Here is a 20,848-nt window from a genome sequence, read left to right as displayed (position 1 = left end):
GTGAAGAAAAGGCAAGCCATTGTCAAACTGGAAATGAAACGTGAATGGCGAAAATTGGCGTGGTTGGAAAAGAGGAGCTAATTTGATGGACCAGTTACTATATGTTAAATTGGTGAACTAATGAACAAGCAAACATGTGAAATGTTTTAATCCTCACAGTTCTATGAGATAGGTGCCCTTTATCAGGTACTTTTAGTACAGATCAGGAAACTGAGTCACAGAAAAGTTAAGTGTGTTGTGCAAGGTTTTGCAGCTAGTGAATGACAGAGTCAGAATTCAAAGCCAGGCAGGCTGGCACCAGAGCCTCCATCCACAACCACTGCACTACCTTGCCTCTGTAGACCATCTTTGTGTGCAGTATCTAATGGGTGCTTACTGTTCTCCAGGAGTCGTTCTGTTTCCCAAGTTTGTGTTTTAAGTTGCTTACTCCTCGTGACCACTGGGTTACAGATGAGAAATCTTTACAGAGAACTCACGTGGTTTGTCTGAGGTAGCATTGTGGTCATGGTTCAGATGCAGGCAGGCTGGCCCCAGAGCCTGACCTGTCACCACTGCAGAATCCTGCCCCTCATGATGAAAGAGAATTCTGATTTGGGCAGAACGTACATGCAAAAGGTAGCAGAGAGAGAAAATAGGAAAAGCCCTTAATGGGAAGGTAGAATATTCAAAGCATGCACTTTTAACAAATCTGAAGGAATGGAATCTTTCAGGAAATGTTATCAGATGAGAATCAATACAAGTCCCCCATCTGCCAGATGCCTTCTTTTGGCATGAGAGTGAACTATATCAGGGCTAAGTGCCCATAAGAGCAGACATTCTTTATATAATTATGTGTAGGATTAGTCAAATAGTGGTGAGGATAATTCCTGATGCGAGCAGAGTACTCTGCACTTCTCAGGGAGGTCTCAAATCTGTTGCCTCATTTGACCTTCACAGTCATCAAGGGATGTTGCAGAAGGAAGTCTATGTAGTGTCATGGCCGAAGTTGCCAGCAAGTACCAGAATGCACACCTATCCCATCATTCTCTTGCAGATCTTGGATGGAAATTAAGCAAATTGGCCCTTCCCCAGGTTTAAGCAGGAGAATCTGGCAAACAAAAATATACATGATTCTTCATGCAGTCCAGGTTTGCCTCAATATAAGAAATTCTCAGTATATGTAGAATTACAAATGTATATAATATGCAAAGAAATTAACTTTCTTTTCATAAGAATAGCTTTATTTGTGGAGTGTTTACTGTAAAACAAGGACCATCCTAAATACTTTATTGCTTCATCTCATTTAATCCTCACATAAGTATTTTGTACATAGAAAGACCAAGGATTACACAGTCTAACAATGGGCCCAAAGCCAAAGTCATGCAGCTAGGAAGCAAGAGAGCAGGGATTCAAATGGAGCCCCTCTATCTAAGGATGGAAGGAGAAATGGAAAATGGGTGCATTTTAGAGTCAAGAAAGTGCAAAACACTGTGTCTCTACGGTACCACCTGGCCAATGAGCCCTTGTGGCACCCATTCCTTACCATTTGGAGAGGCAGTATTGTCTGCCCCCATGGCAGTACAATTCTGACTTTTTATAATGAGTGAATTAAAAAAATAATCTCTTCCTTAATATACTTGGCTTTATCAAGCATATTCCGTGAGGTGAAATCGTGTGTGAGTGACAGTGGTATAGGCATATAAGACCGTCTGTATCTTAAACAATATACTAAGTGTCATGTAGCATGTGTGTCACTACCTTTTGGTGACAATAATCATCATTCTGAGAAGCTGCCAAGAACAGGATAGGGACTTGGAAAGCTCCAAGCGCATTCTTTTTCTCCCATTCCTTTTCACTGCTTTTTCCCTGTGTTCTCCAAAGGGCATTTCACCTGCGTGATAACATTCCAGTTCCATTTGACCTCCTGCATGGTGACAGGTGGTCCAGATGCTTTTGTTACTTGATATGGGACTTTGAACAGACTGCCAACCAGTGGTCTTAGCCTCGTGGTTTTCATCGTTTTTAAATGGAAAAACAGGAGTGGGTTTCAGGAGTGCCTAGGCTCCAGTGGAAATCAAACCTTTCTCAAAACACTACCTGAATGACCCTCAAGCTAGATGACTTTCACCCCATTAGATGCCGCCTGCCTTTGGTGTTGAGTTTCGATTTTCTTAGTTACCAGGTGAACCAACTTGCAATCTAAATTTCATTTGTTCTAGCCTGCATCCCTGCAGAGATGATGTTTCAGAACAGAATCATGTTGTCCAAAAGACCCTAATGCATGAAAGAAGCAAGTTTCCTTTTATTAAGAACCTTTTCTGTGAAAGCTGTATTTCTGCCAAGCCTCAGTATTCACTTCCGTTTCCTTTACTACCTGTAACCGCGTGCCCTCTTAGGAGCTGGGGGCAGGCATCAGTAGAGATCAGGTGGATGAACAGCAGTGAAACTATAGATATTCTTTATGTATAGGCAGACAAAAGTGTGTCTGGAGGTAACCCCCACCCCCATTAGAAGAAGGAGTTAGGTTTGACAATCCAGTCTCTTAACATCATAATTCCTGGTCAGTTGAATCTAACTTTGGGGGGTTATACATATTAGCATCTATAAGCAATACCTGGCCTGGGAAACATACTAGGAACAATGGCATGACTAATATATTGCTTCTTGACTTCACATGGAAACTCAAGCTCAGCGTTGTCACTGACCTGGTGGGCAAACTTCTGACAGTAATTATCATTGGAAAATCTTGCAAAACTAATTTAAGAAACACAATTATTTAATTATAGCACTTCGATAGCGTTCTCCTCTTTCCTCTCTCTCCCTCCATTCCTCCCTCTCCCTCCATTCCTCCTTCCGTCTTCCCCACTCCTTTATGACATCTGAAGTCCACTAATTACTGAGCTCAATTTTCAGGCTGTGTCTTAGGTTTGACAGAAATGCTAAAGTTGAAATTAGACTTGCAGTCTCCCCTCTTTTCTGCATTTGACTATCTGTTGTCTTTTCTTAGTCTTGATTCTCTGTTGTGAGTTTTGACTTGGTTTTTTTCTAAGACAGAATAATTTCTGTCAGGTTCTGGGAACTCCCCTCCCACCCGATGAAGAAGTTTTGGGGAGGAATTGTGAGCCCTGCGTTGAACTGTGCACTAGGTACAAATCTGCATTGCCTTCTATTAAAATGTAAAATGATCCGTTGAGTCATCCTCCCTCTGGTTTGACTCAGATGCTTTATGGCGCACTTTGCATGTCATTTCTCTGTAATGATTTCCCCATGGAGAAGGGTGTCTGATAGAATCCAGGCAGACTGAAGATTGCTCTGAGTCAAATGGATCTGTTATTCTTTTAGTATTAACCCTTATCTCTCAGTTTCCCATCCTCGTATTTTCCCTGAAGGAACTTTAATGAAGTAAATAGGTTCCACCACCCTCATTTAGCCTCCTAATCACTGTTCACAATTTCTTCTTGCATTAGCAGCATTAAGCTCTAGGGTAATATTTCTCTGGCTACAAGGGGAGGGAAGGGGACACTGGGAGAGAATATTTCACACAGATGCCCTGATAAAGAGAAATGCAGAAAAGAAATGACTTTTCTCTGTCCTCTAACTCCTAATAGGCACGAAGCAAATGCTAATAGGAAGGGAAGCAGAGATTAATGTATGAGAAATGAATATAAATGGAGAACATAGACACAAAGAAGTAATACCAGGGACAAACTGGAAGTGACAATATAGAAAAGAAGGCTTACCAAGAGTAGAAAATGACCTATCCCAGAAGAATAGATGGAGGCTTTGGCTTTACTCTTAACTGGGGGGTTACACAAAAGAAGCAAAAGCAAGCATCAACATATAAAAAAGACCAGTGCGATGATCACAAAGCTGCATATCCAAATCTGCCCATGGCTAAGTTGCACATTTTCTCCCTGGTCCACACACCCACTGCCCCACCACCACCAACCACCACTAACAGTAATCATGCCTCCTGGGTGGCCTGACATGGGCTCCCTTTCACCCGCTGATTTCATCTCCTTTTTGAGATGACAGTTTATGCACCATGCTATTGTTAAATCCCAGTTGTAGCCTTCTCTCTGGCCCACTAAACAGGGTAGTCTCATCTGACATCGCTGGGTGGAGACAAGAGGAGAGGATGGACACCCCGCTTAATTCCAGAGCCACATACCTAAGACAGCTTTTGAGGGAGACCCTGACCACACCAGAGCACTGTTTTGGCCATGGGAAGAGAATGCTGAACTATTGCTCAATACTGATGGGCACTGTGTTCCATTAATGTGTGAAAGTTGATCTTTGATTCATCCTTTGGGTTGACTCTGTTTATAAGGGGGAAAGTTCACACTGTTATTGGATGGGTCTTCCCCTCTTCTTCATCTCTCTCAAAAGTTATGTGATGGCATTTTTCCCTTCCAGCCAGTTGTGTTCTTTTAGCATCTCTAGCTTCCTTAAAAAGTCTTCTCGGGAACCACAGTTAGAAAAGCTCATGTTTCAGGATTTTCCTAAAGTTCCTATACTTTCATAGAACCATAGAAACTAGAACTAAAAAGTCACCTAGTTTATTTCCTCCTTGCATCGATAAGGAAACGGAAGTGCATGAAGTGATTTGGTTTTAACAAGAGAAGACAAAACACAAGATCTCTGAAAAAAGTTTTACTGCAAAGCAAAGGCCTGGGCTCAGATTTCTTATCGTCTCCCAAAAGGCCTCGTCCCTGTATTTGGCCCATTTTTGTAGATTATTACTGAAAACGTACAACTTGGAATTGGTTAGATTTGATTGCCTTTAAGGACCTTCCTGACCATAAGTTGTAGGATTTAAAATGTGGGTGTGTTTTTTTTTTCATTTGAAGCCCAAAGTGCACCCTAGGACCTTTGTGATTAAGTCACAGAACCTAAAGGAGGTGCTCAATAAATACTTGAGTTGTTAACATTCTCTTATAGCCTTTAATTTGGGGGAGCTGGGATATATATATATAGTAGATGTAGAAAAGTGCATAAAACAAATGTATAACTTCAAGTGGGAATATGTTTACCTGTCACTCATGTCAAGAAATAGAGCATGCAAGGCCGGGCGCGGTGGCTCACACCTGTAATCCCAGCACTTTGGGAGGCTGAGGCGGGCGGATCACGAGGTCAGGAGATCGAGACCATCCTGGCTAACATGGTGAAACCCCGTCTCTACTAAAAATACAAAAAATTAGCCGGGCGAGGTGGCAGGCGCCTGTAGTCCCAGCTACGTGGGAGGCTGAGGCAGGAGAATGGCGTGAACCCCGGGGGGCGGAGCCTGCAGTGAGCCGAGATCGCGGCCACTGCACTCCAGCCTGGGTGAAAGAGCGAGACTCTGTCTCAAAAAAAAAAAAAAAAAAAAAAAAAAAAAAAAAAAAAAAAAGAAATAGAGCATGCAACAGCACCCCTGAAACCCCACGGTGTCCCTTTCCGGTGAACACTGCCTCGCTCTAAATGGAACCTCTATTCTGAGTCTTTTCTTTATAATTTTGCCACCTTTGTATGTGTCTTAGTTCAGGCTGCCATAACAAAGTACCATAGGCTGGGTGGCTCAAACAGCAAACATTTATTTCTCGCAGTTCTGGAAGTTAGAAGTCTAATATCAGGATGCCAGCATTGTCCAGTTCTTGGTAAGGGCTGTCTTCCAGGTTTACAGACAGCCATCTTCTTGTGTCCTCACATGGCAGAAAGAGAGTAAGAGGGGGTCTCTTATAAGGACATTAATCCCATTCATGAGGGCTCTACCCTTATAACCCAATCACTCCCAAAGGCCCCACCTCCAAATACCATTATACTGGGGATTAGGATTTCCACATACAAATTTTGAGAGGACACATTTACTCCATGTGTTAGTTCTCACACTGCTATAAAGAAATACCTGAGACTGGGTAGTTTATAAAGAAAAGAGGTTTAATTGGTTCACGGTTCTGCAGGCTGTACAGGAAGCATGGTGGTATCTGCTTGTGGGGAGGCCTCAGGAAACTTACAATCACGGTGGAAGGCAAAGCTGGAGCAGGTGTCTTCATGTGGCCAGAGCAGGAGGAGGGGAGAGAGAAGGAGGGGGAAGGTGCCACACACTTTTTAAACAACTACATCTCATGATAACTCACTATTGAGGCAACAGCTCCAAGGGGGATGGTGTTAAACCATGAGAAACCTCCCCTATGATCCAGTCACCTCCCACCAGGCCCCACCTCCAACATCGGGGATTACAATTAAATGTGATATTTGGGCAGGGACACAGATCCAAACCATGTCACTCCTTAACAGTATATATCCCTAGATGTTTTTTATCCATTTTTGAATTTGACATACATGAGCCAGATTGTATGTTATTATCCTGTGTCTTGTTTCTGTAGCTCAGTATTCAGCATTAGGTTTGTGCAACTCCTCCACGTTGCTGCATGTGGCTCTAATTTGCTTTGTTCCATTATGTGAATATATGAATATATCTCAGTGTATTTATGCATTCTGCTGCTGATAGACATGATGTTGTTTCCAGTTGGGAGTTATTCTGAACAATTCTGTGAACAGTCTTTATACAGAGTTTCTGTTACAGATATGCAGGAGTATCTCTAGGGTATAACCTAGGTATGGAATTACTCGGTCATAATCTGTGCATATCTTCAACTTTACTAGATAATGCCAAACTGTTTTCCAAAGAAGTTGATCTGACCATCAGTGCACTTGATATTGTCAAACTTTCTTCTTGTTTCTAGGTTGGTGGCTATATATCTTTAATTCTTTATTACCTTTGGACCAATACATACAGTCTGCTACCAACATTCTAATATTTCTTCCACCTCAGTTTCTGTATCAGACTGTGATTCTCCATTTTGGTTACATTCATTCATTCATTCATTCATTCATTTTTGAGACGGAGTCTCGCTCTGTCGCCCAGGCTGGAGTGCAGTGGCACAATCTTGGCTCACTGCAACCTTTGCCTCTTAGGTTCAAGCAATTCTTATGCCTCAGCCTCCTGAGTAGCTGGGATTACAGGCATGCACTAATACACCCAGCTAATTTTTGTATTTTTAGTAGAGACAGGGTTTCACCATGTTGACCGGGCTGGTCTCCAACTCCTGGCCTCAAGCAATCTGCCCACCTCAGCCTCTCAAAGTGCTGGGATTACAGGCATGAGCCACCGCGCCTGACCCATGTCGGTTACATTTAAATATAGGAAAAGTGCTAGTAGTTGCCACTACTTTATTACCAGATATTTTGGAAATTTGGGTTATTTTTTATTTTGGCCTATTTGAAAGAATAAACAAGCAGCAATAATAACAAAAATTAGCAAAAAAAGTGGGACTTGTTACGATTGTTCCTTTTTAAAGTTTTTGGTATATTTTTCAGCAGTGCAGTAAAAACCATTGTCAGTAAATTGAACTTTCCCCTAGAAGGTCAAGGAAAATAGAAGTTTATACTGAATTATGAGAACCATTCAGAGCTATTAAGGATTTGATAATACAATTGCAAGTGCTTCCTCCTAACAACAGCCTTAAATTTCAGTTCCCTTGGCACTAACTAGTATGCAGGCAGATGGAGTGTTTGAGTAAATAAGGAACACAAAACGTTTTAGCTGCTCCATGTCAGGGCCCTTACTTTAGCTATCTAAGGCATTAGGGACATTAAGTGACAAGCACTGCAGTTTTCCATTAGAAAATACTGAAATTGGATTGCTTTTCACTTAAAGTAAGAAGTTTTAGTCTTGATGCATTAGAAAGTGTTTCCAATCCAAAAGTAATAACTAAGTAATTTTTATAGCACTGTGCACTCTAAAATGTCTATAGACTTGAAAACTTTTATAAGAACTAACCCTTACAGTTTTACAGTAAATAACTTTTTTTAAAAGCATGTTTTATAAGAGCAGAAATTTACTCAGCAATTACTAAATAATTTAGTGTTTGATTCACAGAAGTATTTACTTAATGCACTGTTTCTGGGAGAAATGTAGTTTGAATTTCAAGTGAAATGGTTTATAATTTGGTCTTTTTCATTACCTGCAAGGCATATTCATTTCTTTTCATCTGAAGCACTCTAGACATGACAGGTTGTCTGAAAATCTTAACGTTCTACTTTTTTGTGAATTGCAGCTTTTCAGATCCCACTGTGATTTTTTTGTTGGGTTTTTTTTTTTTTTTTTTTTTTTACTTTTTCGATTTATACTTTTACCTGCAGAACTATTAGACGTTTTCATTTCTGAATATGACCCAATAATGAGTGAAGAGTGAATGAGTGAGTTAATGAGTAAGTCTGTATTCATTAATACTATACCTTCGAGTAATAAGAGTTGTGGTCTGTGTAGCTTCTTAAGGGGATGAATATACTATGATAAAATAATAGTAATTAACTTTTACTGCTGAACCATATGATGAGATGATTGGGGTATATGTGTATGTACATGTGCAGCTGGGTTTTTTTGGCCTGCAAAAAGAAGAATGAGATCCAGCCAAAACCCAAATCAGAACCTTTGGAAAGCTTCCTTACAATCTGATTTCAGCTAATGTCTACATACTTTAACACGTTGTCTAATGCTTAAAGACTGGCTGTCATACTCCACGCTATTCTGGGTTCTGTTACTCACTATAAACCATTTCATTATTAGATCCCATGGGCCCTGCTGCAGATTTCAGGATTTGCTGCATGGAGGAGTGGGGGGTGGAGGGGAATGTTGTTTAATTAATATTAGTAAGGCAAGTGAAAAAAGAAAACCTAGTGGAAACAGGAGAAGCAGACTTCAGTTTGGCATTGGCCAGTCAAAAGCAGACAAATTGGAGGAAGTTCATAGAAGAGCAGCTGTCTTAGCCTGTTTTCTGATACTCTAACTGAATACCTAAGACTGAATAATGTATAAAGAAAATTATTTCTTACAGTTCTAGAGGCTGGCAAGTTTGAGGTCTAGGGGCCACATCTGGTGAGGGCTTTCTTGCTGATGAGGACTGTCTGCAGAATCCCAAGGTGGCACAGGGTATCACATGGTGAGGGAGCTCATGAGAGAGGGCCAAACTGACTTTTGTAACAGACCCACTGCCATGATAACTAATGTACTCCTTCAATAACCCATTAATTCATTAATCCATGAGGGCAGAGCCTTCATGGCCCAATCATCTCTTAAAGGCCCTATGTCTTAATACTGCCACATTGGGGATTAAGTTTCAACATGATTTTCACAGGGGACAAACATTCAACCCATAGCAATGCACCCATGATAATTGGAGGTTGAGAAAGGCTGACTGATTTTTAAAGAAAGCAGAAAGGTATGTTCCATTATGTTTGAAGAGGAACCAACAAGGAGGGGTAGGTAAAGGCCAAGGGGAAGAAAGTAATACTGACATGGCATAAAGAATTATTATCCAGAAATAATGTAATATATTCAAGAAAATCTTCAGACAGATTAAAGTCTAGCAACAGCTTCATGAAAGTGATACATTTTAGATTATACCATTTGATGAATAAAACTAATGCTTTTTCAGTGTTTTCCAAAACTCTCAAGTAAGTTTAGCCCAAAAAGCAGATGCCCATGTTTATGTGACTGTCACAGCCTACTTCATCAACTTGGGGTGCTTATATTGCTACATCTTTGTTTTTCTAAACCTGCCCTGTTAGCAGAATATGGAGTCTACTCTTGAGAACTTCAACTGTCTTAGAGCCCGGAAAGAGCAGGGGTTTGGGTCCTCGTTTCTACTCTCCCAGAAGCCTGTGGTTTCCTTGTATATTTGTTATCCACCCCATTCCCTGTAACCAGCTCTGCAGGGGCAGTTTTGTTAAGCCATGCAACATCAACAATATAACAGGGCACATAAATGGTCTTTAGAAGGTCAAAGAAAACTAGCTTCTCTCAGTTAAAATGACAGTATCCCACTCTTTGTGATCAATCAGGTATATTTCTTTTATAGACTCATAGAATTGTAGATCTGGAAGAACAATATTGGTCTTCTAGTTCATGCTTTTCATTTTACAAACATGGAAGCAGGCCCCGAAACAGTTAGGCAATTTGTCCAGATCCACAAAGTTGGTCAATGCTGGAGCTAAACCAAAAGCCCCAAACATCCCTGGTCCACTCCTCTTTCCACTGCACTTCACTTTCATTTCTCTTTTTATTTTCTTTCATTTCATGTTTCATTAAAGAATTTATGGCTTTGTATCTTTCAACACAAGCTTCTATCTTGGTGTAGGCACATTAATATGTACTACCCATAAATGAACTGGAAAAATGAGATGTCCCTTATAAATCTCCTACTTTTTATGAATTGAGCACACCATCTGTGACCTAGAACATTAAATGCTCCACGAAGTTTTGAATGTTTCCTTATACATGAAAGCTATTATGATTTTTAACTCAATAATTTCTATAGACTAATTGAGGAGACTCAGTGTGGTAGGAGAAAGAGTAATAATTTGAAAACGAAGAATGGAGAAAACAAATCAGAATTGAGACCCTATATGGGAGATAAGAAAATCCTGAAAACATTTCACGGAAATGAAGGACTAATAAGCCAGAATAGAAAATATTTGTCTTCTTACTAGATAATAAAGAATTTAGCAGCAATTTCCTAGTCATTGACAGAAGCCAGGTGAACTCGAGCTTACCCCGTGGCTTAGGGTCATTATAACTGAATTGTGTTATTTAGAATGCTATTCTAATTCCATTTAAAAAATGATTCCAGATAACAAACCTCACAAATATTTTATCTTTTATTGGAATACCAAAGAACTAATAATTCTTCACAGAGGCATCTTTGTAATTGGGTATTACAAACCATTATATAGAGCAGAACAAAGTTGATACTGTGTGGTTTGCATTGTGATAAGTTATTGTTTATAAAGTGTTTGGAGTAATTGAGCATAAAAAATAAACCTATGGCTTTTACTTTCAGCCAAGATGGAGTAATAGGTTCTAGATTTACCCTTTCTCCTAAAACAACTATAGAAACAGATAAAGTATATGAAATAATGGTTTTTAAGACATGGGACATCAGGAACCAAAAGATAGTAATCCCCAAGAAAGGAAAACAAAGTGAGCTCAGCATACTGCTTTGAGAGTTTCTAGGCTATGGCATAGGAAGGAAGAACCAAGGAGGAGCTGGCTGACTCTTCAATCAAAGAGACAGAGCTAGAGTCTGGAAAGATGATAATAGAGTTCAGAAAGCAGGGTAGCAGAGAAGAGAGAGCTGCAGAGAGAGAACTCCAGAGATCTGCAGAGAGTTTCCCTTTGATATTCTGCAGAGTACTGATCAGCCGATGCAGGTAAGAAAACTACCCAAGGATGGGGAGACAGCCACCCAAAACAAAGGGAACTCAGAGAACTGGGAATAACATCATTTCCTACCAGCCAGACTAGAAAACACATATAACAGGGGTCATTAGATAGAGTACCCAGAAGTGTCTTGAATCAGTAGTAGGGAGTAATGAACCCTAGACTAAATGCTGCTTTTCCTGTCTAACAAATCTCAAAAGCAAAACCTGAAAGGATCAAACTGTTTCCAGGTAACTCAACTGTGTCTTAGAACAAAGCTCAAGATTATTTATGGGAACACAAAAATATCCAGAATTTAACAAGGTAAATTTTACACTGTCTGGCATCCAATCAAAAATGTTCAGTTATGCAAAGAAGCAAGGAAGTATAACTCACAATGAAGATAAATAACAATAAAAACTGAACCAGAAGATGTTAGAATTAACAGACAAGACATTGCTATAGTTGTTATAACTGTATTCCAAGTGTTCAAAAAGTTAGAAGAAAGATTGAACATCTTAAGTAGAGATATGGAAGATTTTTTTATAAAAGACCAAAGGGGACTTTTAGAGATAAGGACCACAGTGTCTGAGACGAAAATTATACTGGAAAAGATTGATGGCAGATTAGACCTTGCAGAAGAAGAGATTATTGAACTCGAAGGATTAGCAATAGAAAATAACCAATGTGGCTAGGCATGATGACTCACGCCTGTGATCCCAGCATTTTGGGAGGCCGAGGTATGCAGATTATTTGAGGTCAGGAGTTCAAGACCAGCTTGGCCAACATAGTGAAACCCCGTCTATACTAAAAATATTTTAAAAATTAGCTGGGTATGGTGGCACACACCTGTAATCCCTGCTACTTGGGAGGCTGAAGCAGGAGAATCACTCAAACCCGGGAGACAGTGGTTGCAGTGAGCCAAAGTCACACCACTGAACTCCGCCTCAAAAAAAAAAAAAAAAAAAGTATCCAATGTGAAATGTAAAAGATTTCTTTAAAGTACCAAAAGAAAAAAAAATGGTCATTTGTGAGCAACGGGACAAATGCAGATGGTCTAATATGTAACTCCACAAGGGAGAAGAGGAGAGAAGACAAAAAATTTGTGGCAAAAATATTTGAAAAAATGATGGCCAAAATTTTTCCAAATTTGATTAAAACTATCCACGTATCCAAGAAGCTCAAGAAACATGAGGAAAACTACACAAAGGCACATCATAATCAAATTGCTCAAAACAAGTGATCAAGAAAAAGTCCTAAAGGCAACACAGGAGAAAAAAAGACATTACATACAGAGGAACAAAGATGAGGAGGACAGATTTTTCACTGGAAACAATGCAGGTGAAAAGACAGTGGAATGACAATTTTCAAAGTACTGAAAAGAAAAAAAAAAAAAAACACCTGTCAATCTGGAATCTATACCCTTCAAAGATAACTTTCAAAAATGAAGGCAACAGGTTTTTACAGAGAAAAGTTGAAATAATTTATCACTAGTATACCTGCACTGCAAGTAATGTTACCTCTTATTATTTATATCTTTTTGAAAGGTAATTGACTAAACAAAATAATAACAATATAGTACCGGAGTTTTAACAAGTAACAAGTAAAATGCATAGTACAATGGCCAGGAAGGGAGAAATGGAAGCATACTACTGTGAGGTTTCTGTGCTTTACACGACATTGTATGACATCACTGGAAGGTAGATTGTGATAGCTTAAAGAAGCATATTATGATATCACTGGAAGGCAGATTGTGATAAAGAAGCATATTATAAATCCTAAAACAACCAATGAAATAACAAAACAACATGCCAATAATTGAAATGAAATTGAATCATAAAAAAATAGTTAACACAAAGAGAGTCAGAAGATGAAGGAAAAGAGAACAAAGAACAAATAGAAAACAAGTAGCAAAATGGCAGATCTAAACCTAGCCAAATCAATTGTCACATTAAACATACATGTTTTAACCACCAGAATTAAAACTCAGACATTTTCAGATTAGATTTTTTTAAAAAGCAAGACCCAATTATATGTTACTTACAAGAAACACATTTTAAATATAAAAACACAAAAGGGTTAAAAGAATAAGAGTAGAAAAAGATATACTGTGCTAACACCAAACGAAAGATGGAGTGACCATGTTAATATGAGACAAAGTAGATTTCAGAGCAAAGAATATTTCCAGGAATTAAAAGGTGACTTCATAGTGATAAAGGAATAAATACTACAAGAAAAAATAGAAACCCTAAATATATATGCATCTAATAGGATTTCAAACTGCATGAGGCAGAAACTAATAGAATTACAATAACTGACAGACAAGCCTACAATTGTAGCCAGATAGTTTAGTACTCCTTCTCAATACATGACGGAACCTATAGACAGAAGATCAGAAAAGATATTAGAAGACTTGAACAACACTCATCATACAACTTAACCTAATTGATATTTACAGGACATTCCAGCCAACAACAGAATATACATTCTTTTCAAGTGCTTATGTAGTATTTACCAAGGTGGGTCATATTCTGGGACCCAAAACAAGTCTCCATAAATTTAAAAGGATTAAAGTCATATGAAGTTTGTTCTGTGACCACAATGAAATTAAATCAGAGAGGAATAACAAAAAGATAACTAGAAGCTCCCCCAAATATTTGGAAGCGAAAAAACACATGTGTAAATCATTTGTGCATTAAGGAATAAATCAAAAGGGAAATTTTAAAGCATTAAGAATTGAGTAAAAATTAAAATTAAACATTTCAAAATTTGCAAGATACTGCTAAAACAGTAGAGTGAAATTTATAGCATTAAAGCCTGTGTTAGAGAAGACAAAAAAGATCTCAGATTAGTGGGCTCAACTACCACCTTAGGAAACTGGAAAAGAAAAAAAGACCCAATTAAACCCAAAGTAAGCAAAATAAAGGATATAACAATGAGAATAGAGATCAGCAAACTAGAAAATAGAATAATTTTTAAAAACTAACCAAAAACTAGTTATTTGAGAATGTCAGTAAAATGGTTAAGCCTCTAGCCAGACTGATCAGAAAGAGAAGACACACATTTTCAGTATCAGTAATATGAGAGGTGACATCAGTACAGATTCAACCAATATTAGAAGGAATATTTTTAAATACTGTATATGGGCTGGGTGTGGTGGCTCACGCCTGTAATCCCAGTGCTTTGTGGGGGCCAAAGCAGGAGGATCACTTGACACCAAGAGTTGAAGACCAGCCTGGGTATCATAGTAAGACTCCATCTCTTAAAAAAAAAAAAAAAAACTTGCTGAACATGGTGGCACGGCCTATAGTCCTAGTTACTCAGGAGCCTGAGACAGTAAGGTCACATGAGCCCCAGGAGTTTGAGGTTGCAGTTAGCTATGATCACACCACTGCACTCCAGCCAGGGCAACAAAGTGAGACACTGTCTCTTTAAAAAATAAAAAAATAAAAAGGCCAGGGGCGGTGGCTCACGCCTGTAATCCCACGACTTTGGGAGGCCAAGGCGGGTGGATCACGAGGTCAAGAGATTGAGACCATCCTGGCCAACATGGTGAAACCCTGTCTCTACTAAAAATACAAAAATTAGCTGGGCATGGTAGCGCACACCTGTAGTCCCAGCTACTCGGGAGGCTGAGGCAGGAGAATCGCTTGAATCCAGGAGGCGGAGGTTGCAGTGAACCAAGATTGCACCACTGCACTCCAACCTGGCGAAAGAGCGAGACTCTGTCTCAAAAAATATATATATATATATATACACACACACACACAATTTTATGCCAATTAATTTGACAGTTTTAAAAAAACGAATTTATAGTTAAAGAATATCCCAGCTCAGAAGTCTTCACAGGTACATTCCATCAAACATTTAAGGAAGAAATAAAACCAATTCTACAAAAAGAAAAGAAAAAAAACCTTTTAGAAAATCAAAGAGGAAGAAATACTTCCCAGCTCATTTTATGAGATCATCGTTACCCTGATGCTAAAACCAGGCCAGAAAAACTATGTAAGAAAACTACAGACAAATCTCCCTATTGAACATAGATGAAAAATTATTAACAAAATGTTAGCAAATTGAATCCAACAATGTATAAGAAGGTAAACACAGGGCTGGGCACAGTGGCTCACGCCTGTAATCCCAACACTTTGAGAGACCAAGGTAGGAGGATTGCTTGAGGCCAGGAATTCAAGAGCAGCCTGGACAACATAGCAAGGCCTCATCTCTACAAAAAAAAAATAAGAAATAATTAGCCAGGTATGGTGGTGCACACCTGTAGTCCTAGCTACTCAGGAGGCAGAGGCAGGAGATTGCTTGAGCCCAGGAATTCAAGGTTGCAGTGAGCCATGAGTGCCACTGAAGAAAAAGAAAGAAAGATAGAAAAAGAGGCCGGGCGCGGTGACTCACACCTATAATCCCAGCACTTTGGGAGGCCGAGGCGGGCGGATCACAAAGTCAGGAGATCGAGACCATCCTGGCTAACACGGTGAAACCCTGTCTCTACTAAAAATACAAAAAAATTAGCCGGGCGTGGTGGCAGGCACCTGTAGTCCCAGCTACTCGGGAGGCTGAGGCAGGAGAATGGCGTGAACCCAGGAGGCAGAGCTTGCAGTGAGCCGAGATTGCGCCACTGCACTCCAGCCTGGGCAACAGAGCGAGACTCCGTCTCAAAAAAAAAAGAAAAAAGAAAGGGAACAAAAGGGGAGGGGAGGGGAGGGAAGGAAGGAAGGGGAGGAGAGAGGGAGAGAAAGCTTCCTCAGCTCAATAGGAGCATCTATGAAGCATCTATAGCTAACGTCATACAAAATGGTGAATGGTTGAATACTTTCTTCCTAACATCAGGAAGGCAAGGATATTTAGTCTCACCACCTCTATTCAGCATTGAACTAGAGCTTCTAGACAATGCAGTAAGGTAAGAGAAAGACATTAAAATTATCCAAATTGGAAAAAAAGTAAGAGATCTTTATTGACAGACAACATAATCTTCTATGTAGAAAATACCGTGGAATCTACCAAGAAAAAACAGGCTATGAGAACTAATAAGCAAGGTTTCCAGATACAAGATCAAAATACAAAAATTATTTGTATGTATATACTAGCAGTGAAAAATTAGAAATTGAAATTAAAAGACTGCCATTTACGATGGCATCAAAAATATTCATACTTAGGTGTAAATCTGACAGAGGTATAAAAGACCTGTATACTACTATAAAACGTTGCTGAGGACCCAGTGTGGTGGTTCACACCTGTAATCCCAGCACTTTGGGAGGCTGAGGAGAGACCAGGAGTTTGAGACCAGTCTGGCCAACCTGGCGAAACCCGTCTCTACTAAAAATACAAAAATTGGCCAAGCATGGTGGCGCAGGCCTCTTTAATTCCAGCTACTCAGGAGGCTGAGGCAGGAGAATCACTTGAACCTGGGAGGTGGAGGTTGCAGTGAGCCAAGATCGCACCACTGCACTCCACCTGGGTGACGGAGTGAGACTGTCTCAAAAAAAAAAATTTAAATTAAAATATTGCTGAGAAAAAAATTTCTTTTTTTTTTTTTTTGAGGTGGAGTCTTGCTCTGTCACCCAGGCTAGAGGGCAGTGGCACAATCTCAGCTCACTGCAACCTCTTCGTGCTGGATTCACACAATTCTCCTGCCTCAGCCTCCCAAGTAGCTGGGATTACAGGCATACGCTACCATGCCTGGCTAATTTTCGTATTTTTAGTAGAGATGGGGTTTCAGCGTGTTGGCCAGGCTGGTCTCACACTCCTGGCCTCAAGTTATCCACCTGCCTCAGCCTTCCAAAGTCTTGTGATTACAGGTGTAAGCCGCCACGCCCGGCTGCTGAGAAAAATTTAAGATGATCTAAATAAAGAGACTGTGTTCATGGGTCAGAAGATTCATTATTGTAAGGATGGCAGTTCTTCCTAAATTCATCAGTAGATTCAGTACAATGTCAGTGAAAATTCCAGCAGACTGTTTTGTAGAAATTGGCAAGCTTATTATAAAATGTATATGCAAATGAAAAGGATCAAACTAACTTTGAAAAAGAGCAAATCAAGACACTATCATAGTAACATAAAAGTAGATATAGAGGCTGGGTACAGTGGCTCACATCTGTAATCCCAGCACTTTAGGAGGCTGAGATAGGAGGATCACTTGATGCCAGGACTTTGAGACTAGCCTGGGCAATATGGCGAGACCTCATCACTCATGTATACACACACACACACACACACACACACACACACACACACACGTATATATATATTTTTTTGAGACAGAGTCTTGCTCTGTCACCCAGGCTGGAGTGCAGTGGTGTGATCTTGGCTCACTGCAACCTCCACCTGCTGGGTTCAAGCGATTCTCCTGTCTTCGCCTCCTGAGTAGCTGGGATTATAGGCACGTACCACCACACCCAGCTAATATTTGTATTTTTAGTAAAGACACAGTTTCGCCGTGTTGGCCAGGCTGGTCTCAAACTCCTGACCTCATGACCTGCCCGCCTCAGCCTCCCAAAGTGCTGGGATTACAGGCATACAAAAAATATTTTTAAATTAGCCAGATACGGTGATGCACACCTGTAGTGCCAGCTACTGCTGTGAGCTATGGCCACGCCACTGCACTCCAAAGTGATACCCTGTCTCCAAAAAAAAACCAAAACAAAAGTAGACAAACATAAAAATAGTAAAAGATAGAGTCCATAAATAGATTCATGCATATATAAACAACTGATTTTCAGTAAAAGTACAAAGGTAATTCGGGAGAGAAAAGAGTCTTTTTAACAATGCTGCGGGAACGATTGGATATTCCTGTGCAAAAGGAAAAAAAGAACCTCAATCCATACCTGTTACCTATACAAAAATTAACTCAAAATGGGCCGTAGACCTAAATGTAAGGGCTAAAAAAATAACACTTCTAGCAGAAAACATAAGAGAAAATCTTTATGACCTTGGTTTAGTTTTTTAGATGTGACACCAAGATGGTTTTTTTGGCTTTATCAAATAAAGACTTTCTGTTCCTTGAAAGACACTTTTAAGAGAATCAAAAGCCAAGCTACAGACTGGGAAAAAATTTTTACAAGTCATGTATCTGATAAAGGACTTTTATTCAGAATATATGAAGAACTCTTAAAACTGAAAAATAAGAAAACAACCCAATTAAAAATGGGCAAAGAATCTAAATAGACATTTCTCCAGAGAAGATATACAGAGGTCAAATAAACACATGAAAGGTTCTCAGCAACTTCAGGCATTAGAGAAAGCAAATTAAACCCAAAAAGAGATATAACAGACCTATTACAATGTCCAAAACTAGAAAGACTGACCATACCAAATGTAGGCAAGGATGTGAAGGAACTGGAACTCATATACTGCTGGTGGAAATGTAAAATGTTACAACCACTTTAGAAAACAGTGGCAGACTCTTTAAAAGTTATGCTTACACATACCGTATGATACATTCTACTCACAGGTATTTACCCAAGAGAAGTGAAAGCATATGTCCATCCAAAGAATTGTACGTGAATGTTCACAGCAGCTTTATTTGTAAATAAATACTGGAAACAACCCAAATATCCACTGATGGATGAATGGATAAAAAAAAAGTTATGCTATATTTATACAATAGGATACTAAGTAATAAAGGAACAAACTTGATATATGCAGCAACATGGATGAATGGTGAAATAATTATGCTGAATAAAAGCCAGATATAAAAGAATATGTAGTTTATGATTCCGTTTATATGAAACTCTAGAAAATGCAAGCTAATATAGAATGTCAGAAAGCTGATCAATCGTTGCAGGGGTGGGGTACAGAGGGGTACAAGGGAGAAATTATTACAAGGGCCTTAAGGAGACTTTTGGTGATGATGAACTTGTTTACTATCTTTATTGTGATGATGGTTTCACAGTTACGTACACAATCAAAACATCAAATTGCTCACTATAAATATGTGCAGTTTATTGTATGTTAAAGCTGTTTTAAAAAAGTAAAGCCAAAAAGAAAGTAGGACTCACTACTGGAATTCTTACTACTCTAGTAAACATTACAGAAAAGCTATGTAACTATATAAATTAATTACAGATACTGTATTTTAAAATACCTCAATAGGGCCAGGCGCAGTGGCTCACGCCTGTAATCCCAGCACTTTGGGAGGCCGAGGCGGGTGGATCACCTGAGGTCAGGAGTTCAAGACCAGCCTGGCCAAGATGGCGAAATCCTGTCTCTACTAAAAATACAAAAATTAGCTAGGCATGGTGGCACATGCCTGCAATCCCAGCTCTTGGGAAGCTGAGGCAGGAGAATCACTTGAACCCAGGAGGTGGAGGTTGCAGTGAGCTGAGAATCGCGCCGTTGCACTTCAGCCTGGGAGACAAGAACAAAACTCCCTCTCAAAAAAAAAGAAATACTTCAATGGATATTTCTTAAAGCAAAGAACCTTTTATAAAAGTAATCTTGACTGTTGAATGCATCTTTTTTCATGACTGCTATTGTGATATATTGTGTTTCCTTAAAGTGGATGTACATCAGTTCAGCTGGGATGACAACAGCACAATTCCACATCTTTCTAAGAGCTGAGCAACTATAGCATTATGGAAATTGTGCTTTGCCTTGAAGTGGCAGAGGGCAGATGCAATAGCTGACTCTACTGAGTCTTCAGTGTGCAGACAGTTTGATTGACTTGTTAAATATGTATTGTGATTTGATGTTTACTCTACTTGGCATCTTAGCCAAATTTCACCTTAGGAACTTACATGTACTTCATCAAGACAACATTACAAATACTTCAAAATGATTCATTTCCTTTTCACACAAATCTAAGTTAGTCCTTGCACAGAGGCTATTTACATGTGAAAGTTCTTTTTCAGCCTTCTAACAAAATCAGAACCACCAAGTTTTAAAATACCAATGTGTTTTAAATGTTTTAAATGTTCTATTAAAAGATCTGGCTTTGTTACCATGGGGTGAAAGAATGCGGTAAGTGGGAAGCATAAAAGTCAGCTGTGGAACTTGACTTTCCAGATATGTTTCCTGAGCTCATTGTACAGAGTAAGCACAAATATGCTGATTGGCAATTCTCCTCCTTCCTGCCATGCTCATGGCAGTGGGACACAGGAGCCATGATGTTCTTTCTCACCTCCTCTCTCTGATCCTACAGCTGTGGTGACTCAGCCTTTCTTTCTTTCTTTCTTTCCTTCAGGGTGTGAACGGCATGTCTGTGGATGAGAAGCCTGACTCCCCCATGTATGTGTATGAGTCCACAGTCCACTGCACCAACATCCTCCTGGGCCTCAATGACCAGCGGAAAAAGGATATTCTCTGTGACGTGACTTTGATCGTGGAGAGGAAGGAGTTCCGGGCCCACCGGGCTGTGCTGGCCGCATGCAGTGAATACTTTTGGCAGGCGCTGGTTGGACAGACAAAAAATGACTTGGTGGTCAGCTTGCCTGAGGAGGTACAGTAATTTGGTTTGTGTGATTGTTAAGGAATGTTTATTGACTTACAGAAAACTGGCTGACTAGGAGCTAGAAGATGTACTAGGTGCCATGTCCCCACTCAGGAGTTGATGTCCAAGTCACACGTTAGGTTTGTGGCATAGTCAGTTTCTATTTGATACACTTAAAGTCTCAGAGGCAC

General features: G+C 39.7%; 1 protein-coding gene across 2 annotated transcripts in view; it reads left to right on the top strand.

The window, feature by feature from the left end:
• The window catches only part of BACH2 (BTB domain and CNC homolog 2), a 374,233-nt gene that overhangs the window by 271,262 nt on the left and 82,123 nt on the right, over positions 1–20,848 (top strand). For both annotated transcript variants that reach the window (XM_030809473.1, XM_030809474.1), the window contains one exon: positions 20,412–20,666. In XM_030809473.1, coding sequence (XP_030665333.1) covers positions 20,424–20,666 — 243 coding nt within the window. In that variant the 5' untranslated portion in view covers positions 20,412–20,423. The remainder of the gene's footprint in view (positions 1–20,411; positions 20,667–20,848) is intronic.

Source organism: Nomascus leucogenys, chromosome 3 (assembly GCF_006542625.1).
Source record: "Nomascus leucogenys isolate Asia chromosome 3, Asia_NLE_v1, whole genome shotgun sequence".
Taxonomy (NCBI): Eukaryota; Metazoa; Chordata; class Mammalia; order Primates; family Hylobatidae; genus Nomascus; species Nomascus leucogenys.
The sequence above is the reverse complement of the archived record's forward strand: the minus strand, read 5'-3'. Positions and strand labels throughout refer to the sequence as shown.